Source organism: Ranitomeya imitator, chromosome 7 (genome assembly GCF_032444005.1).
Source record: "Ranitomeya imitator isolate aRanImi1 chromosome 7, aRanImi1.pri, whole genome shotgun sequence".
Classification (NCBI taxonomy): domain Eukaryota; kingdom Metazoa; phylum Chordata; class Amphibia; order Anura; family Dendrobatidae; genus Ranitomeya; species Ranitomeya imitator.
The window spans coordinates 27,542,964-27,568,678 of record NC_091288.1 but is presented as its reverse complement, the minus strand read 5'-3'; the positions used below and the strand labels follow the sequence as shown (position 1 = coordinate 27,568,678).

The following is a 25,715-nucleotide window of genomic DNA, read 5'->3' as shown; positions in this document are numbered from 1 at the left end:
GGACAGTGTGTTAAATGTAGCACAACGTGGGCAGCGGATGCAGTTTTACAACGCATCCGCTGCCCATTGCGATGAGCGGGGAGGAGGGGGTGGAGTTTCGGCCGCGCATGCGCGGTCGAAAATGGCGGTCATGACGCACAAAAAAACGTTACATTGAACGCTTTCCTGTGTGTCGTGTCCGCCAAAAAAACGACGCATTCGTCGCACGACGGATGCGACGTGTGGCCATACGTCGCAATGCGTCGCTAATGCAAGTCAATGGAGAAAAATGCATCCTGCGGGCAACTTTGCAGGATGCGTTTTTTCTCCAAAACGACGCAAGTGTGAAAGTAGCCTCAGCCAGAGAGGTACAAAGGTACAGAGGGGCTGATACGTGAGTAATGTTTTTTTATTTTAGGACTACCATGGACCCATTTTTTAAGCTAATAAAATGGTGGGGATGTCCACCTTCGAGGACAATTTATTTTTTACTTAAATGCATGTATTTTGGACTAAAAATCATCTTTTGCAATAGGGTTTCATTAAAAATCTAGCACCATTTGCCTTTTATAGCCTCTTTGTTGCTGTTTGTTTATTACTGGCTGCAGAATGAGTTCACCGAGAATCCGTCAGGGAGTTCGTTTTGACAGTCTGACCGGGGAGCTCGCAAATCTTATCTGTCTTTTTCTGAGCTCCTCTCTGCAGATTTATGACCACAGTCAACATCAAGGTTGAAAAGGCGGGAAAACAAAAAGCTTGTAAAAAAACGAAAACTGGGCACATTTTTTTACTGAAACCCAATTGCAAAAATGATTTTTAGCCGAAAATACCAGCATTTGAGTTTGCGTCAAAATGATTTAATGGAAATGAGGATGAGAACATTACCATGAAATCTATATTGTTGTCTTCATTCCTGAAATGTTCCATGAGCTTCTCGAAGCGTTGTTTCTCTCCACACACCTGGAAGGGGAAAAAGAAAAGAAATGACCAAAGAAAATGCAAGAAGAAGGGCAAGGAGAACAGGGCTTCCATAGAGGAATAGATCTAGGGAGATTACAGATTTAAATGCCGTTGAGTAGATCCCGGCCCAGCGGCCATGTCGGTAATTTCTGGCCGCTGGACGGGAGCCCTGATAACCCCCTCCTACCTCACACAGCTTCTGCAGCTCTTCTTTTGATTCCCCAGCCTGGCTTGTAAAGCGCAATAATCACAGTGCAAAAAAAAAAAAATCACCATTGAGGGCAACTGTACATTGGGGGCAGACCGGAGTGCATCGGCCTTCTTCATCCCTCCCTCCTTTCGTTCACTGGAGGCTTCGTCCTCTGCTGCGTTAGGCGTTTGACCAAAGCTGTCAATCAAGCAGATCAGATTGGCGCCAGGTGGGGAGATGAAGACTGAAGCGCTGACGCATCGCTCCACCCCCAATGCACTTCCGGCCTCATTAGCATACACTTTCAGAACAGGATCAGTCAGCGCAGGAGAAGCACATGAAGCCTCGCAGGCATCCATTACCGTTTATTTACAAGGCGGACACTGCCTGTATTCTGATGGAGGAAGTCTAAAGTGGTGACAGAGTCGGTTACAAACTGATTGTCGGTCAGTGTTAGATCTGGAAAACTGACTCCGGGCACTTCTGCCGATCAGAAACTTATTAAAGGGGCTGCAGTGTCCCCTTTATTGGCTACCAGGCAAAGATCCACATTCTTAGTAGTGGCCATGGCCTTGTTTTGCACCTCAGTCCCATTAATTTGGACTGGAACACTGTGGTCCCCCTCAAATGACTGAGAGTCGGCCCCCGGCTTATCGAATATTAAAATACTCTTCAAAAGATAAGACAATTATTTTATAAATCGAGATACCCTATTAAATTAAAGTAATAATAATAAGGTACAACTAAAAATAATATTCATAAATAATAATGATGTTAATATTACTATTACTACTACTAATAAGAATAATTCACAACAAAAAATAATCACAAATAATAATGATGATACCACTACTACTACTACTACTACTACTACTACTACTAATAATAATAATAATAATAATCACAACCAAAATAAATAATGATGATGATAATATTATCATTATCATCATTATTATTATTATCGTTATTATTAGTAGTAGTAATATTATCATCATTGTTATGTATGATTATTATTTTTTCTTGTGAATTACAACAAAAATAATAATGATGATAATACTACTAATAATAATAATAGTAAGTCACAACAAAAATAATAATAAATAATAATAATGATGATACCACTACTATTAGTACTACTACTAATACTACTACTTATAATAATAATAATAATAATAATAATAATAATAATAATAATAAAAAAACACAACAAAATTAATAGTGATGATAACACTATTACTACTACTACTGCTAATAATAATAATGATGATAATAATGATGATACTACTATTAATAATAATAATAATAATAATAATAATGATACTACTTCTAACACTACTACAACTTATAATAATAAAGAAATCACAACAAAAATAAAAAATTATGTTGATAATACTAGTAATAATAATAATATAAATATACAGTAGTACTAACAACAGTTGATCTTTATAGTCGTATAACATTTTATTGTCCTGTATGGAAAAAATTAAATCATAAATAAAATAAAATCAGTCATGAGTCTCCGAGGCCAATAATTTCTATCAAAAAAAATCTATAGAAAGACACTGACACACAAACAAGTTCCTATTTTCTAACAAAGGAAAAATCCAAGGAGAGCTCCTATATTTAAAGCACATGACAGTATGACAACACTTAACCATAAAACAAAAAATTCCCCAGAGTATTTTTGTGTGGTTACCACGGAGATGCCACTTATCTCATGCAAATAACGCTACTTTAATTAAAATATAGAAGGAACCATTGGAGACCCTTTATCCCATCCCTACCAGGCACAAAAAGTCACCAAGAATCCTTAATATTTTCACTTTCAATTAATTTATGATTTATTTAATACTTTATTTTTAGTTATATTTTATAATTATTTATGATTTCATCTATTGTATTCAATTTACCGTAATTGGAATATACGTGATTATTTTTATAGTATATTTTTTTGTTTTGATGATACATTGTATATATTGATTTATTTATCACAATGTTTATTCTTTTGTAATATTGTATAATTATATCTTATGCTTTTTATTATATATATATATATATTTTTTTTTTTTTTATATATATATTGTAATCATGAATTATTTTACTTAATAACATTTTTTATTCTTTTCTTTTTTGTGTTTTTTTATCATTGCATCTTTTGTTTTGTTTTGGCCATTTTTTTTTCAGTCCTATAAATCATTATCAATAACTTAAATCATTAAGATTTAATTTCATGAGGAAACCACAATAAACCACATGAGCCTTCTCCTAGGACTATGGGGAAATGTGGGATTACATCTTTTTTACCTCCTTGAAGTTATCAAATGCTGATAAAATAATTTCATGTCCTCCTCGGACAAGGCAGACTGCTGCGAGCAGCTCTAAAACAAGTGCTTTTGTTCTGTAGGGGAAAAAAAAAGAAAAAAAGAGGAGAAAAAAACAATATAAATAATACAATAAATCAGCCCACTTCTCGATAGGAGAAGAATAACAGAAGAACTACACAAAAGAGAGTTGTGCTCCAAAATTATTTCATGGGGGGAGAGGAGGAGAGGTGACAGGTTCCCCTTCAAGTGACCTTAAGGCTGTGTTCACACGTTCCGGTTTTTTCGCGGTTTTTTCGCGTTTTTTCCCGATAAAAACGCTATAAAACCGCAAAAAAAACGCATACAATAAGCATCCCATCATTTAGAATGAATTCCGCATGTTTTGTGCACATGATGCGTTTTTTTCCGCAAAAAAAACGCATCAGGCACAAAATCCGGACATGCTCTATCTTTTTGCATTTTTTTTGCGGATTTCCCACTCCAAAATGCATTGGGAAGTGTCCGGAAAAAACCGCGGCAAAAACGCATCAAAACCGCGGCAAAACCGCGGCAAAAAACGCATGCGGTTTTCTTGCGGATTTCATGCAGAAAATGTCCGGTTTTTCACAGGAATTTTCTGCATGAATTCCTGAACGTGTGCACATAGCCTAAAAGGTTTTTCGATTCTTTAAAAAAAAAAAAAAAATTGGTTGTCCCCTTCTCCAACGTTGGCGGTCCGGAACGGAAGAGATGACATCGTGACCACCGGCCATCTGACAGTAAATCAATGACCTCGTCTGGTTGTGACGCCATCACTTCTGGTCTTGGAGAGGACTTTGGTGCGGTAACGCCGGGCGGATTAAAGGGTAAGGATGGAATCCCTTTTTCTTCTACATGGGCTCATTCACATGAATGTTGGTTCTCTCTTCCGAGAGAATCGGGTTTATTATGCTAATGAAACTCGGCTCAGAGTTTGATCCGAGCATCAGTTTACTGTAATCCGATTCTCTCGCTTATCACAGATGTTAAGAAGACGGAGATTTTACTCTCTCCATCTTCTCTGTTGTATGTATCCATGGAAATCGGGCTGCACTCGGATGACATCTGAGTGCAGTCTGATGTTTAACACACACCCATAAACTTGAAGGGGCTGAGTGTGATCTGATTTGCGGAGCCACGATTTGTTCTTAAGCCTAAATAGACATGAAAAAAAGAAATGCAGATCTGCACTGCCCCATAGAATTACATCGGTCCGAGTGCCATCCGATAAAGCATTGCAGAGCAATCAGCCGTGTTATACACTCATGGGAGTGAGCCCTAAGTATGACTTACCACTCTTAAGCTCTAAAAAAGTTTTTTCCCCCCCAAAAAATTTTTTTTATATATATTTTGTTGTTCGTAGACACAAGATATCTGACCTAATTTTGCCATATGGAGAATTTCACAACCGAATGTCTAGAAATGAACAGGAGCCATTTGCCTTGACAGGACGGGGACAGACGGAGATCTTCATGCTGCAGGGGACATCAGGCGCCATGTCCGGAGTAATCGGGAAACCGTTAGTCTTGACGATCCTCATATAAGCTTGTGTTTAACCCTTTATATCCCACATTACAAGGCACCGGATGCAGTGATCACCTGGTGGTGCGGTTCCCTAGTGCATGACTGCAATGGATCTCTCCCGGCAGATTAGTAATAAACTCCATTCACAAGCACAGGAGGAAACAGACTACGGGCACATTTCATTAACCGGGCGATCAAATATAGTTATTTGTATCGGCTTTCACAGCGCTCCGCTCGCAGCCGAGCCCTGAACGATAACAGTCGCCATTTCAGATGTTCCTGACTTGTCTGATTGAGTAAATTCTTCTATTTCTCATAAAATAACAAGGCTCCAGCCCTTTATCCAGTACATTGCGCTGTTCCTCAGTTATACCTCCTGGTAATCACCCAACAATTGCACGTTACCGTTCCTTTGTCTCTGACACCTATAATTGGAATATCTAATTGCTATTTTATTTATACATTTCCAGGAGGCATAGCGGAGGTACAGAACTGTGCAGAAAAGAAAAGATCCTGGCATTTATATTATGGGGAACGCAAATATTTCCTTTAAAAAAAAAAGAGACAAAAAATGAAACAGATGATGAAAATTTGAAAGCATTCCAGATAATCTGGCAACATCTTGTGCAATTAGCAATTAAAGGGAACCTGTCGCCTGATTCATGCTGCCCAGCGCTGCTGCCGGTGATTGACGGGTCTGTCCCAATAGTGAGTGACCTGTCAATCACCTCTGGGATCTTTAATGTACATCATATCTCGTGTCCCTGCCTTTGGTGTGGACTCGCACGACGAGTCCACATCTTTCCCGGCACTTGATGGATGATTTTATCAGCCATCAAGTGCCTCTAACAGCCGCTGGCGGAGCAGTGCTTCACCCGCGACTGTTAACTAGTTAAATCCCTCATAGCTTCATGGACATTACTTGAGATACTCACCTTGGGTTTTTATTATTCAGACTTAGTGCAATTTCATTGACGGCGTGCGGATGGGACATGACCATGTTGAAACCGTACTGCAGAAAGGAAAGGAAAAAATATTACGTTATAAGAAGTGGAAAATTATAAAACGGTTCATTGGGGCACTGCATACTGCTTTATTATTGAGCTCAATGTGTACTCTGTATGCATCGAGCACTGTAGCTCCCCCTAGTGGTGACCACAAGTTTTATTTTCTGGCTATGTAGTGGATGTGGAGGTACAACACACACTTGTGATTCCTTCTTGTAGCAACAAAGTGTATAACAATATTTGGAGACATAAGTGACATTACCTGGTAATTCATGATCGCCCGCAAACACATGACACAGACATGGACGTCGTCCTTTTTACAAACTAATCTTGAATTTTTTAGCGTCCGTCTACTAGGCAAAGTATTATACCTGCAACACAAAAGGTTTAATAGAGTCAATGTACATAGTGTATATGCATCTAATGCCTTATTGTAGGGCTGCTCAACTGCATCTTAAAGGGAACCTGCCATATCCTCAAACACTATTAGCCTGCTGATAAAGGGTTAACCTGCAGGGTAATAGCGTTACAATGCTGTACTGCCAACGCACTGAAAGCTCTGCAACTGGGAGAAAATTAACTTTATTCCTCTCGGGAGCCGCCGGCTTTCAGTTATAGAGGTGTGAAGAGAAACTTCAGTCAATGCTCCTTTGTGTGTGGCGGCTGTAACCATGAACCGACACTTTGATTGACAGCTCTTTCAGCAGCGCTCCTATACAGATCTAGCCGTCAATCAAAGTGCAGGGGCGTCCTAGAGCTGCCATTCACTGTGCACTGAGCGGTGACTGAAGACACGCCTCTATGACTGAAAGCCGGCAGCTCCAGGGAAGAAAAAAGTTCAGTTGTGCTTCCAGTACTGTGGCCGGGCAGCTCTAGAACGCTACTAACCTGCATATTAACCCTATATCTGCAGGTTGGGGACATGACAGCTTACTTTAAGTAGAACAAAAAATAGGGCATATTAATTGAAATGCTAAAGGGAAACTGTTAGCCTGTTTTTACATATGAAAATAGTGGCATGGCTCCATTGGCACTTGTCAGCAAATAAGAAATATTCCTTTTTTCTAGATTCAATGTGCCAGCAATGAGCATTTTATAGAGTGAGAGAAGTCCAAGTGTATTCAGTGTCCGTCCATCCAGCCTGAGCGACAGCTGCAGCTCATACTGAGCAGTGTGAGATCTCAGCAGCAGCAGCAGGGAGGAGGGTCACTGAGGAGCGGTCAATCGGATAGATAGGCAAAGATTAAGTTTAAACTCTGATAAAGGATTATACAGCCAGTCTGGTATGGCTTTTCATCACCAGTTACACCAAGTACACTAGTCTCATCAGGTCTAAAATATCTATAAAATAATGTATGCTGTTGTTATAACGGCTGGCGGTGCTATAACGGCTGGCGGTGCTCCGCTGCTGTCATGGCGGTACTGATGAATGTCTGCAGGCTGCCTGCGGTTACTCCCTGTCAGGGCACCGGAAATAACTTAAGTGTCATAATGCTACATAAGCCCAGTAATTACTGGAGACATTTGATTCCTAATTTAGGCTGACACTTATCTCTGAGGCCGGCTTCACACTCAGCGTATGAAAATACGGTCCGTATATTACGGCCGTAATACGCTGAAATGTCCCGAAAATAGTGGTCCGTAGCTCCTCCGTAGGCAGGGTGTGTCAGCGTTTTTTGCGCATGGCATCCTCCGTATGTAATCCGTATGGCATCCGTACTGCGTGGTTTTCTCGCAGGCTTGCAAAACCAACATACCGCTATAGAAATGATCCATGTGTCCCAAAAAGAAAAAAATATATATATATACTGTCTATATATATATATATATATATATATATATATATATATATATATATATATATATATATGTCATTAGACACATATATGTACAGTGGGGCAAAAAAGTATTTAGTCAGTCAGCAATAGTGCAAGTTCCACCACTTAAAAAGATGAGAGGCGTCTGTAATTTACATCATAGGTAGACCTCAACTATGGGAGACAAACTGAGAAAAAAAATCCAGAAAATCACATTGTCTGTTTTTTTTATCATTTTTTTTGCATATTATGGTGGAAAATAAGTATTTGGTCAGAAACAAACAATCAAGATTTCTGGCTCTCACAGACCTGTAACTTCTTCTTTAAGAGTCTCCTCTTTCCTCCACTCATTACCTGTAGTAATGGCACCTGTTTAAACTTGTTATCAGTATAAAAAGACACCTGTGCACACCCTCAAACAGTCTGACTCCAAACTCCACTATGGTGAAGACCAAAGAGCTGTCAAAGGACACCAGAAACAAAATTGTAGCCCTGCACCAGGCTGGGAAGACTGAATCTGCAATAGCCAACCAGCTTGGAGTGAAGAAATCAACAGTGGGAGCAATAATTAGAAAATGGAAGACATACAAGACCACTGATAATCTCCCTCGATCTGGGGCTCCACGCAAAATCCCACCCCGTGGGGTCAGAATGATCACAAGAACGGTGAGCAAAAATCCCAGAACCACGCGGGGGGACCTAGTGAATGAACTGCAGAGAGCTGGGACCAATGTAACAAGGCCTACCATAAGTAACACACTACGCCACCATGGACTCAGATCCTGCAGTGCCAGACGTGTCCCACTGCTTAAGCCAGTACATGTCCGGGCCCGTCTGAAGTTTGCTAGAGAGCATTTGGATGATCCAGAGGAGTTTTGGGAGAATGTCCTATGGTCTGATGAAACCAAACTGGAACTGTTTGGTAGAAACACAACTTGTCGTGTTTGGAGGAAAAAGAATACTGAGTTGCATCCATCAAACACCATACCTACTGTAAAGCATGGTGGTGGAAACATCATGCTTTGGGGCTGTTTCTCTGCAAAGGGGCCAGGACGACTGATCCGGGTACATGAAAGAATGAATGGGGCCATGTATCGTGAGATTTTGAGTGCAAACCTCCTTCCATCAGCAAGGGCATTGAAGATGAAACGTGGCTGGGTCTTTCAACATGACAATGATCCAAAGCACACCGCCAGGGCAACGAAGGAGTGGCTTCGTAAGAAGCATTTCAAGGTCCTGGAGTGGCCTAGCCAGTCTCCAGATCTCAACCCTATAGAAAACCTTTGGAGGGAGTTGAAAGTCCGTGTTGCCAAGCGAAAAGCCAAAAACATCACTGCTCTAGAGGAGATCTGCATGGAGGAATGGGCCAACATACCAACAACAGTGTGTGGCAACCTTGTGAAGACTTACAGAAAACGTTTGACCTCTGTCATTGCCAACAAAGGATATATTACAAAGTATTGAGATGAAATTTTGTTTCTGACCAAATACTTATTTTCCACCATAATATGCAAATAAAATGTTAAAAAAACAGACAATGTGATTTTCTGGATTTTTTTTTCTCAGTTTGTCTCCCATAGTTGAGGTCTACCTATGATGTAAATTACAGACGCCTCTCATCTTTTTAAGTGGTGGAACTTGCACTATTGCTGACTGACTAAATACTTTTTTGCCCCACTGTATATATATTAATATTTTTTCCAGCGCTATACAGCTTGAAAGCCGGTAATTCAATTACCGGCTTTTTCTTTCTCCTTCCTAAAACCCGACATGATTTGAGACATGGTTTACATACAGTAAACCATGTCTTCTCTCCATTTTTTTTGCAGATTCCACACTACTAATGTCAGTAGTGTGTATCTGCAAAATTTGGCCGTTCTAGCTCTTAAAATAAAGGGTTAAATGGCGGAAAAAATTGGCGTGGGCTCCCGCGCAATTTTCTCCGCCAGAGTAGTAAAGCCAGTGACTGAGGGCAGATATTAATAGCCTGGAGAGGGTCCACGGTTATTGGCCCCCCCCTGGCTAAAAATATCTGCCCCCAGCCACCCCAGAACAGGCACATCTGGAAGATGCGCCTATTCTGGCACTTGGCCACTCTCTTCCCATTCCCGTGTAGCGGTGGGATATGGGGTAATGAAGGGTTAATGCCACCTTGCTATTGTAAGGTGACATTAAGCCTAATTAATAATGGAGAGGCGTCAATTATGACACCTATCCATTATTAATCCAATTGAATGAAAGGGTTAAATAAAACACAAACACATTATTTAAAATTATTTTAATGAAATAAAAACAATGGTTGTTGGAGTATTTTATTCTACGCCCAATCCAGTCACTGAAGACCCTCGTTCTGTGAAAGAAAAAACATAATAAACCAACAATATACTTACCCTCCGCAGATCTGTAACGTCCAACGATGTAAATCCTTCTGAAGGGGTTAAAACATTTTGCAGCAAGGAGCTTTGCTAATGCAGGCTGCTCCTCGCTGCAAAACCCCGGGGAATGAGTCTAAATATAGATCAATGAGCTATATTTAGCTTCATTTGCGGTGAGGCGCCCTCTGCTGGATGTTCATAGATCGTGGGAAATTTCCTAGAAAGCTCCCAGGCTTTCTAGGCAAGTTCCCACGATCTATAAACAGCCAGCAGAGGGCGCCTCACCGCAAATGAAGCTAAATATAGCTCATTGATCTATATTTAGACTCATTCCCCGGGGTTTTGCAGCGAGGAGCAGCCTGCATTAGCAAAGCTCCTTGCTGCAAAATGTTTTAACCCCTTCAGAAGGATTTACATCGTTGGACGTTACAGATCTGCGGAGGGTAAGTATATTGTTGGTTTATTATGTTTTTTCTTTCACAGAACGAGGGTCTTCAGTGACTGGATTGGGCGTAGAATAAAATACTCCAACAACCATTGTTTTTATTTCATTAAAATAATTTTAAATAATGTGTTTGTGTTTTATTTAACCCTTTCATTCAATTGGATTAATAATGGATAGGTGTCATAATTGACGCCTCTCCATTATTAATTAGGCTTAATGTCACCTTACAATAGCAAGGTGGCATTAACCCTTCATTACCCCATATCCCACCGCTACACGGGAATGGGAAGAGAGTGGCCAAGTGCCAGAATAGGCGCATCTTCCAGATGTGCCTGTTCTGGGGTGGCTGGGGGCAGATATTTTTAGCCAGGGGGGGGCCAATAACCGTGGACCCTCTCCAGGCTATTAATATCTGCCCTCAGTCACTGGCTTTACTACTCTGGCGGAGAAAATTGCGCGGGAGCCCACGCCAATTTTTTCCGCCATTTAACCCTTTATTTTAAGAGCTAGAACGGCCAAATTTTGCAGATACACTCTACTGACATTAGTAGTGTGGAATCTGCAAAAAAAATGGAGAGAAGACATGGTTTACTGTATGTAAACCATGTCTCAAATCATGTCGGGTTTTAGGAAGGAGAAAGAAAAAGCCGGTAATTGAATTACCGGCTTTCAAGCTGTATAGCGCTGGAATAAATATTAATATATATACATATATGTGTCTACTGACATATATATATATATATATATATATACCTATTCTATGTGTACACATTTATTCTACCTATTGGACTGGAAGCTGTCAGTGTGATGTTACTGTACACCGCACTGAATTACCGGCTTTTCTCTCTAACAGCGCTGCGTATTTCTCGCAAGTTACACTGCTTGTCCGTGTGAAATCCGTATTTTTCACGCTTCCATAGACTTTCATTGGCGTATTTCTTGCGCAGTACGGTGACAAACGCAGCATGCTGCGATTTTGTACGGCCGTAGAAAGCCGTATAATACTGATCAGTAAAATACGGCAGATAGGAGCAGGGGCATAGAGAATAATTGTGCCGTATTTTTTGCGAGTTTTACGGACGTAGTTTCTGCGCTCTTACGTCCGTAAAACTCGCAAGTGTGAAGCCGGCCTGAGCGTTTCAAGGCCCGAGGATCATTTGCCTTTAAGAGGAAAAAGCTGCAAGTATTGTAACTAGTAACGACGTCCACTTTTACTGCTTAGCTATGATGAACATGGGCTGGACGACCCTAAATTAATTCTATTGTTGACATTTTTTATAATTAATATGTTACACATATTTATAAAGAAAAATGTCAATCACGGAACCGGACATTGATCTGCCGAATGCAGGACCAGAGCAGCTACCTGACAACTGGTGCGTCCGGCATAATATACTGTCAGTAACTTAATTCTTAAAGGAATTGTGTCAGCACAAAATGACTGTTCAAACCAAGCACAAATACTCGGCACATTCTTGCCGTGACCAAACGGTTCAGTGCACCTTCCCACCTACTGGTTGTCCATCTATCTCCATCCACCTCGCGCTCCGGAAAAGGACAGAGATTGATGCAAAACAAAGAGGTGTAACAGCGCACTGAACTGTGTGGCCACGACAAGGGTGCAACGAGCCCCTGCTACTGGGCTGAACTAGGGGTCCCACCGATTCCAGTGGCTAGTTCAGTTGGACATGCATTCGAAGATGAACAGCTAGCTGAAATGTATTGTGGTGGACTTCAATACACATGGCCGTATGGAGTAGATTATACCAGGATGGGGGACATTATACCAGGAAAAGGAGACAGTATACCAGGAAGGGGCCCAGAATGGAGGAGATTATACCAGGATGTGGGACCTTAAAACAGGAAAGGGAGACATTATACCAGAAGGGGCCCAGGATGGAGGAGATTATACCAGGATGGGGGACATTATACCAGGAAAGGGAGACAGTATACCAGGAAGGGGCCCAGGATGGAGGAGATTATACCAGGAAGGGATCCAGGATGGAGGAGATTATACCAGGATGGGGGACAATATAATAGGAATGGGAGACAGTATACCAGGAAGGAGCCCATGATGGGGGACACTATACCAGGATGGGGGACATTATACTAGGAAAGGGAGACATTATACCAAGAAGGGGCCCGGGATGGAGATTATACCAGGATGGGGGACATTATACCAGGAAAGGGAGACAGTATACCAGGAAGAGGCCCAGGATGGAGGAGATTATACCAGGAAGGGATCCAGGATGGAGATTATACCAGGATGGGGAACAATATAATAGGAATGGGAGACAGTATACCAGGAAGGAGCCCATGATGGGGGACACTATACCAGGATGGGGGACATTATATTAGGAAAGGGAGACATTATACCAAGAAGGGGCCCAGAATGGAGGAGATTATACCAGGATGTGGGACCTTAAAACAGGAAAGGGAGACATTATACCAGAAGGGGCCCAGGATGGAGGAGATTATACCAGGATGGGGGACATTATACCAGGAAAGGGAGACAGTATACCAGGAAGGGGCCCAGGATGGAGGAGATTATACCAGGAAGGGATCCAGGATGGAGGAGATTATACCAGGATGGGGGACAATATAATAGGAATGGGAGACAGTATACCAGGAAGGAGCCCATGATGGGGGACACTATACCAGGATGGGGGACATTATACTAGGAAAGGGAGACATTATACCAAGAAGGGGCCCGGGATGGAGATTATACAAGGATGGGGTACATTATACCAGGAAAGGGAGACAGTATACCAGGAAGGGGCCCAGGATGGAGGAGATTATACCAGGAAGGGATCCAGGATGGAGATTATACCAGGATGGGGAACAATATAATAGGAATGGGAGACAGTATACCAGGAAGGAGCCCATGATGGGGGACACTATACCAGGATGGGGGACATTATACTAGGAAAGGGAGACATTATACCAAGAAGGGGCCCAGAATGGAGGAGATTATACCAGGAAAAGGAGACAGTATACCAGGAAGGGGCCCAGAATGGAGGAGATTATACCAGGATGGGGGACATTATACCAGGAAAGGGAAACAGTATACCAGGAAGTCTCCAGGACGGAGTAGATTATACCAGGATGGGGGACATTATACCAGGAAAAGGAGACATTATACCAGGAAGGGGTCCAGGATGGAGGAGATTATACCAGGAAAAGGAGACAGTATACCAGGAAGGGGCCCAGAATGGAGGAGATTATACCAGGATGGGGGACATTATACCAGGAAAAGGAGACAGTATACCAGGAAGGGGCCCAGAATGGAGGAGATTATACCAGGATGGAGGAGATTATACCAGGAAAGGGAGACATTATACCAGGAAGGGATCCAGGATGGAGGAGATTATACCAGGATGGGGGACAATATAATAGGAATGGGAGACAGTATACCAGGAAGGGGCCCATGATGGGGGACACTATACCAGGATGGGGGACATTATACTAGGAAAGGGAGACATTATACCAAAAAGGGGCCCGGGATGGAGATTATACAAGGATGGGGTACATTATACCAGGAAAGGGAGACAGTATACCAGGAAGGGGCCCAGGATGGAGGAGACTATACCAGGATGGGGGACATAATACCAGGAAAGGGAGACAGTATACCAGGAAGGGACCCAGAATGGAGGAGATTATACCAGGAAGGTGCCCAGGATAGAAGAGATTATACAAGGATGGAGGAGATTATACCAGTATGGGGGGACATTATACCAGGAAAAGGAGACAATATACCAGGAAGGGGCCCAGGATGGAGGAGATTATACCAGGAAAGGGAGACAATATACCAGGAAGGGGTCCAGGATGGAGGAGATAATACTAGGAAAGGGAGACAATATACCAGGAAGGGGTCCAGGATGGTGGAGATTATACCAGGATGGGAGAAATTAGTACTAAAAGGGGCCCAGGAAGCAGACAGATCTGGAACTCTACGTGTGCCCATACATCTGACGAACATGCAGGTGGTGGCCCAAGTCCATAGGACTCTAGTTACGCCACTGGTTTGAACAGTCATTTTGTGCTGACAGATTCCCTTTAAAGCTCATTTATGTACATGTTTTTGGCTGGGCAATCTCGTGGAGTGTAGGATTTCTTCTCTGATTCTATATAATGTAATAATAAGCTAAAATATTTTAGATTTAGATTATTTTTTTATACATGCATAACATTATTTTATAGTACATGGTAAATCTATAACAAAATGAGTATCGATTACTATTTTAAAGACGCATTACTGTGTGCGTAACGCACTGATCACCGATTGTCTGAGATGCTCGAGCACGTTATTAATGCTTTAGAAAATAAAGGGCTTTTCTTGGGCTAAATTGGGATTTTGCAGCCCATCGACTGCTGCGTGGAATATCCCGTCATGTACAGCAGCAGATAATGCCCCTGGCCATATGACGTCGTCCCAACCTTGGCGGCAATGTGTCCCTGTGTCCTCCTGTAACTGCTCATTAGAGAAAACACAGGGCCTGATTAGGAACAGATCCAGGGATGTAACCTGACAGCCACAGTGTCTACTGGGACATCACAACAAATAGATAAAAAGCCACTTTTTGGTAGTGGTAGCCCAGATGACCTCAACATTTCCTGCACAATTCTCAACTCGGAGGAACTGAGACTAATTAGTTCTTTTTTTGCTGGCGGCTGAGTGGATGACAGCAGACGGGCGGCGGCTGCTATATCGAGCATGGATACGTGGTTGGAGAAGTTTCCACGATGCTGCAAAAATTACTTCTGTTTTTTTTTTTTGGGGGGGGGGGGTCTGTTCTTGCTTTTGGCATTTTCGGAGGAAACTTCATACTTCTTTATTGTAATCGACCCTCGCTACTGTAGAAAAATGGTCATTTTTGGGGCTGAAATTCAGCCCGATGTGTTTGGGTCATCACTTATTCTCCACCCATGCGGCCAGGTAAGATGAATGGATGATGGGGCATATCGACAGGCATATCGACAGGCATAGCTTTATAACTGATGAGATGGAAATAGGATATGAACTGCTGTGTATTCCTTGCAATATATCATTTCTACGATTCAAGTTGACATTTTGGGTGTCAGACACGGCATCATGGCTTCTACTATAAAGGGAAGGTACAACACGTACGTGAACACAGCCTTAAAGGGACATCTCAGCAATCCTCATAGATCTGTTTTAGTCAATGCCCAATGAAAGCACAATTCTGGATCAGCTTTTCTGATAAATGTGCATTGTGCCGTTCCTCTGTTAATCCTTCTGGAAATGTGTGAATAAATTGACAACTAGGTGGTGCCATTCCCCCTATCAAAGGGGTGTGTCCTTACTCAGTTTGCCATTGTCAACACTGATTGGGCAGAGTGAGATTTGCGGGGGACACGCCCCCCCCCCCCCCCCCCCCCCGTTGACACAGTTGTCAATTTATTCTGACATTTATTCTAACAGAGGAATGGCACCATGCAGAGTGATGAGAAAAGATGAACGATACAATCATTTACTACACACGGCCCAAATAATCACACTTGATAACTTTTTGGGAAACTCCAGGAGAACTTTTGGACTCATGGAAGAGTAAGCAAATCCCTTAGACCCCGTGAAATTGCAGATCAGTCTGTGTTCACAAGTCCAATAGTTTTTTCCATTTTTGCATTCGGTTTGTGTTGACGAAATCGGGAATCTAATGATCCATTTATAGAATCCATTCATTTGAATGGTGATGAAAATGTCATAAAATGTCTCCTGTTTCACTGCACTCTGTTTTTCAGCTGGATTAAGAGATGTAGTCTGCACTTTTTCTATCCGCCCCCGTACCCCTCAAAAATGGATAGAAATTGGATCTACTTTTTTTAACGATTAAGTCTCTGGGACACAGATCATAAAGGATGGTCATCCCAGATGACATCCTTTAAAGGGGTTGTCCCATCTTGGGGGTCAAGTCTGCAGTCATTCTATGTAGATTTGTGAATCCTCACAGTGCACAGTGTCCGCGCTGTCAGGATTCTCCGATGCCAGCGCTGGGAACAGGCAGGTGTGTTACCACAAGTATGTGATATGGTCACATGCCGACTAGATGTGCACCGCCTTGCTCAATACAAGTGAAGTCTAGTCGGAATGTGGCCGGAAGTATACAAATTTCACAGTCTCACCAACAGCCCCGGAGAATCCTGACAGCACACACAGTCCCAAACCTAGGACAACCCCCTTTAATGGATCAGTTTTTTAAGCACTGAGCATGGCCAGAACACTAGCGTTGTTCAGAGACAATTGTAGTAAAGACGGATCAATTACAAACGGAACAAAAACGGAAATCTAACTGAGCATCTGTTTTTGCTTCATTTTTTTTAATAAAGAGGTATTGGAGAAAAAAACCGGGTATGGCCTCTTTAGAAAATTTTCCGTTGCGCCAACCACACCACAGATGCCAGTCAGCACAATATGCCAATTATGCAAATATTACGTCTCTAATTAATGCTCCTTTAAGGGACCAGCGTAATACGGCCATATGGATCGTGCATAATATGTAATATCCTATATATAGTACAGACAATACAATATATTAGCAGATCACAACCGTTTACAGCGCAGATCTTAGTAATGGCAATGCATGGTGGAAAGTCTCAGGAGACGACATGCAAACTGCTGGTAGGAAGCATCTTTCTGCAAATAGAGGTCAGAAGAACAAAGAGATTTTAATCTGATTCACTCCTGTGGAAGCTATAATGGCCGCAGTATCAATATATACTGTAATCGCAGGCGAGATTATCGCTCGTTTAGACAAAGAGCGTTTTAATGGCTTTTCATGGCCATCGTCTACAGTGCGTCGTGCCAATCTGATCACTCAGTAATGACTCTGCATGACACACATTTCCTGACCGCTGGGACCGAGCAGCAATAACGCCACTATTCATAGAGGAGGAAGGAATAGCTGGAATTACAACCGCCCGGAGTCACTGCCTCACGTATATGAAGGCTGCGGACAGTCAAGCCTGGGGCTTGTAGTCCTACAAGACGTCCTCTGCTTCCACAAGGCATATACTACATAAAAACTGTATGTTCTATCTAGGAAGGTCACTGAGTTACAAGGACACATGGTAAAGGATACCATTTATGACAGTTCATCAAATTCTCCTCCGTGCACATCCAGAGCTGCATTCATAATTCTGCTATGCTCTAATTAATCATAGGCAGTCTTTTAAAGCAAGGGTATGTGCACTCTGAGTTTTTTTTAGTTTTTTTTTTTTTAATAGAAACTGAGATAAAACTCTAAATGCTCCTCGAAAACTCAAAATCCCTAAAACTTTGGAGTTTACTACTCAGTTTCCGCCTCCAAAACTCAGCAAAAAGATTCAATTTGGGATATGAGGGTTTTTTTGAGCGGATCTACTCTAAAACAGTTTAAATTCAATGCTTTAGGAAAACCACTTTGCTGTTAATATGAGAAGTTTTTTTTTTTACTTTTTTTTTTTTCTTGCAGAGGTTTGAGAAATGCCTAGCGGAAAAAAAGTAAGTGCATGCAGATCATCAAGTAAACCTTCTCCAAATTAGACACTGTCCGATCAAAAGGTTGCAAAAAAAAAAAAAGAACACTTCAGGAAAAGAAAGTTTCCTAAAACTTTTCAAAACTTGTTCAGGAAGCAAAAAACTTCTTCAAAAAGTCTCCCCCCCCCAAAAAAAAAAGGAAAGTTTCCTGTAGCGGCTTCTGCTTGAAAAACTCATAGTTTTTGAAAATGTCAAAAATTCTAAAATTAATATTTTTCTATCTACAGGCTATCACAGTACAATTACATTCATTTAAGTCCAAAAATTATCACGAGATTTTTTTGGGTTCTTTCTTTTGAATACAGAATCAATTTCGTGTTTGAGGGCGGACAATTAAATAATGTAAAATAAATGCCAAAAAAACATCCCAGATAATGAGGCTGCCATCACTCAGCAGCGATTCTTTAATCATAAATCATAAACTCGTCAAATGTAGCTTTCAGGGCGAATCTCGCAAGACAAGTAACTACAAGACAGCACGATTCAACCACCTTTATTACCCATGGGAAACCGCTGATGTGTCTGATAAATGACTTCCCATTTCTGAAATACATCAGCGCTGACACAGACTGTTGAATTAAACATTTTAATAAGTCTAGCGCACAAAAGGCGGGACCGGTCCTCATCCATACTTCACGACGGAAAAAAAGGACTTCGCCGAAAAGTTGGAAATACAACAAACTTTTGGCATTTTGGACTTTGGTATATTGAATCCTATAATTCTAAACTGAAAATGCGGGAAGGAAAATGATATGATATAAAAAGATAAAAGTAGTCACTTTTTACAGGTTCTTATATTGGGACCCCATAATTTCCAACCTGCCTGTTTCTACACCCCCCATTTATTAGTGAGAGCGGTACGGGTGACAAGCTTCCCCCATGATTAGACATTTTCGGAATATCCAACTCATACATCTATAGTAGAAATCCCATAGTGGTCCTAACATTTCAGATAATTTTTAGACCTCATTCAGACGTCCATTTTACGCATACATTTTTTACCCCTGTTTTTACGTACTTAAATGGTGTTTTTCATATGACTGTGTTTTTTTCCGGCTAACTAATCGGTCTACAAAATAAAAAATGAAGACACGTCCAGCTTTGATCCCATAGCGGTCGTGACATTTCATTTCAGATTATTTTTAGGCCTCGTTTAGACGTCCGTTTTTCACATAGGCGTTTTATCATTGTTTTTGACAGTTAGAACACGTACTTACATGGGGTTTTTCATATGACCATATTTTTTTCTGCAGACTGAGTGGCCCAGAAGAAAAAAAATGGAGACACGTCCAGCTTTTATCCAAGTCAAAAAATCAAACTCGACATCAAATGAAAGGATATTTGTTGATGGTTTTCCCACTTCTAGATACTAAATTTCCGGCACCGTGACGTATCAAGTCATGATGGTCCTGGGGAAGGTGTATGTTCAGGAGTTGAGCCTGCTCCCTACAGAGTCAGTGCCAGCTGTGTTAGGCCAGTCTCACACGTCCAGATAATTCCGGTACCGGTGTCCGTGTGTCCGTGTGCTTACCTTGAACATCAGTGTGGCACACGTGCGGCAGCCGTGTGCCGCCTGTGTGCCGACTGGGTACCACACGGAGCGTGCAGGAGACAGCGCTAGAGATAAGCGCTGTCCCCTGCATCTGGTGCTGAAGCCGCCATTCATATCTTCCCTCCAGCGAACGCTGCTGGAGAGAAGATATGAATGGCAGCTTCAGCACCACGCTGGGGGGACAGCGCTTACTGTAGCACTGTCTCCTGCATGGCACACGGACTGCACACGGACAGCGTCCATGTGCGGTACGTGTTTTACACGGACCCATTGACTTTAATGGGTCCGTGTAATCCGTGCGCTCCCACGAACACTGACATGTCTCCGTGTTTTGCACACGGACACACGGTCCGTGAAAACACGCTGACATGTGCAGAGACACATTGATTTCAATGTGTCTACGTGAGTCAGTGTCTCCGGTACGTGAGGAAACTGTCACCTCACATACCGGAGCCACTGACGGCCTTACACAGCTGGCACATCTAATAGCAGGGATCTGGAGCTAGCTGCAATCCGTGCTACGTAACCATTAAAGTGCCGCTGTCTTCTACCATCAGTTACACTTACATGGTGCAATCGCGAGAAAGGCTCATGTCAAATTTTGTAATGACATTTAAATAATAATTATTAAAAAATATATACAAATTTGGTATCACCGTAAAGGTACTGTCCTGGAGAATCACGCTGCTAGGTCATGGTCATTATTACTGCACAATGAATGCCATAAAAGTGCAACCTAAGAACAATGACGGAATCGCATTTTTTCATCATTGCATCGCATTTGACATTTTTTTCTTTTTACTTTTTTCAGTACATTACATGGTAATGTGAATTGCGTCAATCGAAATTACAACTCATCCTGACGATGGAAAAAATAAAAAAAAAATTATGACTCTTAAAAGAGGAGGAAAAAATTTAAATCCAAAAACTAAAATTGGGGGTTAAAAAATGGTATATTGCTCCATAGAAGGGACGTGCACCCCAAACAATAGACCCTTATCCCCATATAATCTGCTGCAAGTGAAAAACCTTGATTTTCTAAAATCATGGAAGAGCACCATGCAGATGATAATTTGTGCATGTTTTCCGATGACCTTCAGGACTTCATATTGTTATGTCCCCTGCACAAGACGTTTTATCATTTCCAGCTTCCAGACATTAATAAACAATTTGCTTTCTCTGACACTTTCCTTTTAAAAGCCGCTCACAATCCATAAAGTAATGTTGGCGTCCGACGCATGTAGTGAGTGGAACGTGAGCCGTGGCTGTGAATCATCCGCTGATCTATACGGCCTCGCTCTTTACAGAAGCGAAGCAATCTCCTCTCAATACTCGGCTTCCATAGATCACCAAACACTTGGACAGAACTATTGATTTTACACTTAGGTGGCCATACGCCATCGTAACGCAGGACTTGTCTGCATGTGTCGGCTCTTCAAGTTGTAAGGAGTTCAGTAATCAGGGGTGCTGAAAAAAACAAGTATGTGACCCCAGTATTCACCGCCAGATAATAAAATGTATTGAAATGGAGGTGATATATTCAATGTACGGTAGTCAAGAAAATGCTGATACTGGTCCTAAGGAAGTGCCATTATAAGTGATCGAGGGACAAATATTTCCCCTGCCTCTACAGCGGTCTCCCCTGCCATTACAGGAGAGAACAAAGGGAAATAAAATACTACACATCCGACAGATTGGGGCTGAAAAAACACCAGACACCAGGGATTAGGCCTCTAATCCACCAAGAAAAAACATCAGTTCCAAAGTTAGTAGTACTAAACCACCAGAGACTAGACCTCTAATACACCAGGGCTAAACCAATAGTCTCCGAGGCTGATAGTACTAAACTACCAAACACCAGAGACAAGACCTCTAATACACCAGGGCTAAACCAATAGTTTCCAAGGCTGATAGTACTAAACTACCAAACACCAGAGACAAGACCTCTAATACACCAGGGCTAAACCAATAGTTTCCAAGGCTGATAGTACTAAACCACCAAACACCAGAGACTAGACCTCTAATACACCAGGGCTAAACCAATAGTCTCCGAGGCTGATAGTACTAAACTACCAAACACCAGAGACAAGACCTCTAATACACCAGGGCTAAACCAATAGTTTCCAAGGCTGATGGTACTAAACCACCAAACACCAGAGACTAGACCTCTAATACACCAGGGCTAAACCAATAGTTTCCAAGGCTGATAGTACTAAACCACCAGACACCAGGGACTAGACATCTAATACACCAGGGCTAAACCAATAGTCTCCGAGGCTGATAGTACTAAACCACCAGACACCAGAGAAAAGACCTCTAATACACCAGGGCTAAACCAATAGTTTCCAAGGCTGATAGTACTAAACTACCAAACACCAGAGACTAGACCTCTAATACACCAGGGCTAAACCAATAGACTCCGAGGCTGATAGTACTAAACTACCAAACACCAGAGACAAGACCTCTAATACACCAGGGCTAAACCAATAGTCTCCGAGGCTGATAGTACTTAACCACCAGACACCAGGGACTAGACATCTAATACACCAGGGCTAAACCAATAGACTCCGAGGCTGATAGTACTAAACTACCAAACACCAGAGACAAGACCTCTAATACACCAGGGCTAAACCAATAGTTTCCAAGGCTGATAGTACTAAACCACCAAACACCAGAGACTAGACCTCTAATACACCAGGGCTAAACCAATAGTCTCCGAGGCTGATAGTACTAAACTACCAAACACCAGAGACAAGACCTCTAATACACCAGGGCTAAACCAATAGTTTCCAAGGCTTATAGTACTAAACCACCAAACACCAGAGACTAGACCTCTAATACACCAGGGCTAAACCAATAGTTTCCAAGGCTGATGGTACTAAACCACCAAACACCAGAGACTAGACCTCTAATACACCAGGGCTAAACCAATAGTTTCCAAGGCTGATAGTACTAAACTACCAAACACCAGAGACAAGACCTCTAATACACCAGGGCTAAACCAATAGTTTCCAAGGCTGATAGTACTAAACCACCAAACACCAGAGACTAGACATCTAATACACCAGGGCTAAACCAATAGTCTCCGAGGCTGATAGTACTAAACTACCAAACACCAGAGACAAGACCTCTAATACACCAGGGCTAAACCAATAGTTTCCAAGGCTGATAGTACTAAACCACCAAACACCAGAGACTAGACCTCTAATACACCAGGGCTAAACCAATAGTCTCCGAGGCTGATAGTACTAAACTACCAAACACCAGAGACAAGACCTCTAATACACCAGGGCTAAACCAATAGTTTCCAAGGCTTATAGTACTAAACCACCAAACACCAGAGACTAGACCTCTAATACACCAGGGCTAAACCAATAGTTTCCAAGGCTGATGGTACTAAACCACCAAACACCAGAGACTAGACCTCTAATACACCAGGGCTAAACCAATAGTTTCCAAGGCTGATAGTACTAAACTACCAAACACCAGAGACAAGACCTCTAATACACCAGGGCTAAACCAATAGTTTCCAAGGCTGATAGTACTAAACCACCAAACACCAGAGACTAGACCTCTAATACACCAGGGCTAAACCAATAGTCTCCGAGGCTGATAGTACTAAACTACCAAACACCAGAGACAAGACCTCTAATACACCAGGGCTAAACCAATAGTTTCCAAGGCTGATAGTACTAAACCACCAAACACCAGAGACTAGACATCTAATACACCAGGGCTAAACCAATAGTCTCCGAGGCTGATAGTACTAAACTACCAAACACCAGAGACAAGACCTCTAATACACCAGGGCTAAACCAATAGTTTCCAAGGCTGATAGTACTAAACCACCAAACACCAGAGACTAGACCTCTAATACACCAGGGCTAAACCAATAGTCTCCGAGGCTGATAGTACTAAACTACCAAACACCAGAGACAAGACCTCTAATACACCAGGGCTAAACCAATAGTTTCCAAGGCTTATAGTACTAAACCACCAAACACCAGAGACTAGACCTCTAATACACCAGGGCTAAACCAATAGTTTCCAAGGCTGATGGTACTAAACCACCAAACACCAGAGACTAGACCTCTAATACACCAGGGCTAAACCAATAGTTTCCAAGGCTGATAGTACTAAACTACCAAACACCAGAGACAAGACCTCTAATACACCAGGGCTAAACCAATAGTTTCCAAGGCTTATAGTACTAAACCACCAAACACCAGAGACTAGACATCTAATACACCAGGGCTAAACCAATAGTCTCCGAGGCTGATAGTACTAAACCACCAGACACCAGGGACTAGACCTCTAATACACCAGGGCTAAACCAATAGTCTCCGAGGCTGATAGTACTAAACCACCAAACACCAGAGACAAGACCTCTAATACACCAGGGCTAAACCAATAGTCTCCGAGGCTGATAGTACTAAACCACCAGACACCAGGGACTAGACCTCAAATACACCAGGGCTAAACCAATAGTCTCCGAGGCTGATAGTACTAAACTACCAAACACCAGAGACAAGACCTCTAATACCCCAGGGCTAAACCAATAGTTTCCAAGGCTGACAGTACTTAACCACCAGACACCAGAGACTAGACATCTAATACACCAGGGCTAAACCAATAGTCTCCGAGGCTGATAGTGCTTAACCACCAGATACCAGAGACAAGACTTCCAATCCACAGAGGATAAACCACCAGTACCAAGAGCGATAGTACTAAACCACCAGCCACAAGAGACTAGGCCACTAATTCACCAAGGAGAAACAACTAGTACCAAGGCTAGTAGTACTAAACCACCAGACACAAGAGACTTACAAGAGTAAACCAATAGTGATCAGGGCTGATAGCAGTAAGCCATCAGACACCAGGAAATAGGTCTCTAATCCACCAAGGCGCAACCACCAAACTCCAGAACTACGAGTACTAAACCACCAGGGACTAGGTCTCTAATCCACCAAGGCTAAATGACCAGTAACAGGGCTAGGAGTACTAAACTATCAAATACCATGTACTAGGTTTCTACGCCACAAAGGCTGAACCAATAATGACCAGCGCTGATAGTAGTAAACAATCAGACACCAGGAAGTAGACATCTAATCCACCAAGGCTAAACCACCAGTACCAGGCTGATAATACTAAACCAACAGACACCAAAGATTAGGCCTCAAATCTACCAAGGCTAAATCAATAGACACCAGGGCTGATAGTACTATACGACCTTCATATACAGTACATTAGATAGTTAGCCAATCCCACCAAAATTGGCAGGTTTGGCAAATAATAATCTAAAAATATATAGTCAACTTTAGAACACTAAACCACAAGACACCAGGGCTTGGAGACCTTAGTCAATGGATGCGAAGAACTGGAGCATTAACCAGTGATCATCAAAGAAGGTCTTGATCTATGGGGTAATAGAAAAGGAAGTATTGCTCCTCTGCTCTAGAACCTGAGATACTAAATCACAAGGAACACAGTACAATGAAAACAACATAGTGGCAGAAAAGAGCTTGGTCAGCGGAAAATTTTTGGAATCTGATGAACCAAAGTCGGAAGAACTGATATTGCACCGTCATTGAAAGTGAATAGAATTGGCAGATAAAAGCATGATGCAGTAGAGTAGTGTTGGCTACTGTCCGGGGCAAGGCAAGTACTTTGTTACCCATAACCCATGGATGGTTAGTACTCCCTAAGTCTCTTCCACCAGTCCAGTATTCAATCTATTTGTCTATTGTATTGTAAGAAAATACTTATGTAATTATTGTTTGCCTGTTGACCCTGTATTTCTTTTCTGCTTTTTGCTGAAATCCTACATATAGCTTTTAAAATAGAAAGTTATACAGTTATATTTTTATCTTTTATTACATTTTTTAAGTCTTTTTTCTTAATAGAACTATTTTATTTCCCCAGCCCTAGCCCTAACCATAATCACAGACATAAGGGAAAAAATTTGTACCCCAAAATAATTTAGCACC

General features: G+C 42.0%; 1 protein-coding gene across 8 annotated transcripts in view; it reads right to left on the bottom strand.

Moving 5' to 3' along the window:
• Positions 1-25,715, bottom strand: part of FMNL2 (formin like 2) — a 228,497-nt gene that overhangs the window by 58,048 nt on the left and 144,734 nt on the right. For all 8 annotated transcript variants that reach the window (XM_069732948.1, XM_069732941.1, XM_069732944.1 and 5 more), the window contains exons 7-10: positions 6,265-6,373; positions 5,931-6,007; positions 3,434-3,527; positions 865-939 (exon numbers count right to left, since the gene is read on the bottom strand). In XM_069732948.1, coding sequence (XP_069589049.1) covers positions 865-939; positions 3,434-3,527; positions 5,931-6,007; positions 6,265-6,373 — 355 coding nt within the window. The remainder of the gene's footprint in view (positions 1-864; positions 940-3,433; positions 3,528-5,930; positions 6,008-6,264; positions 6,374-25,715) is intronic.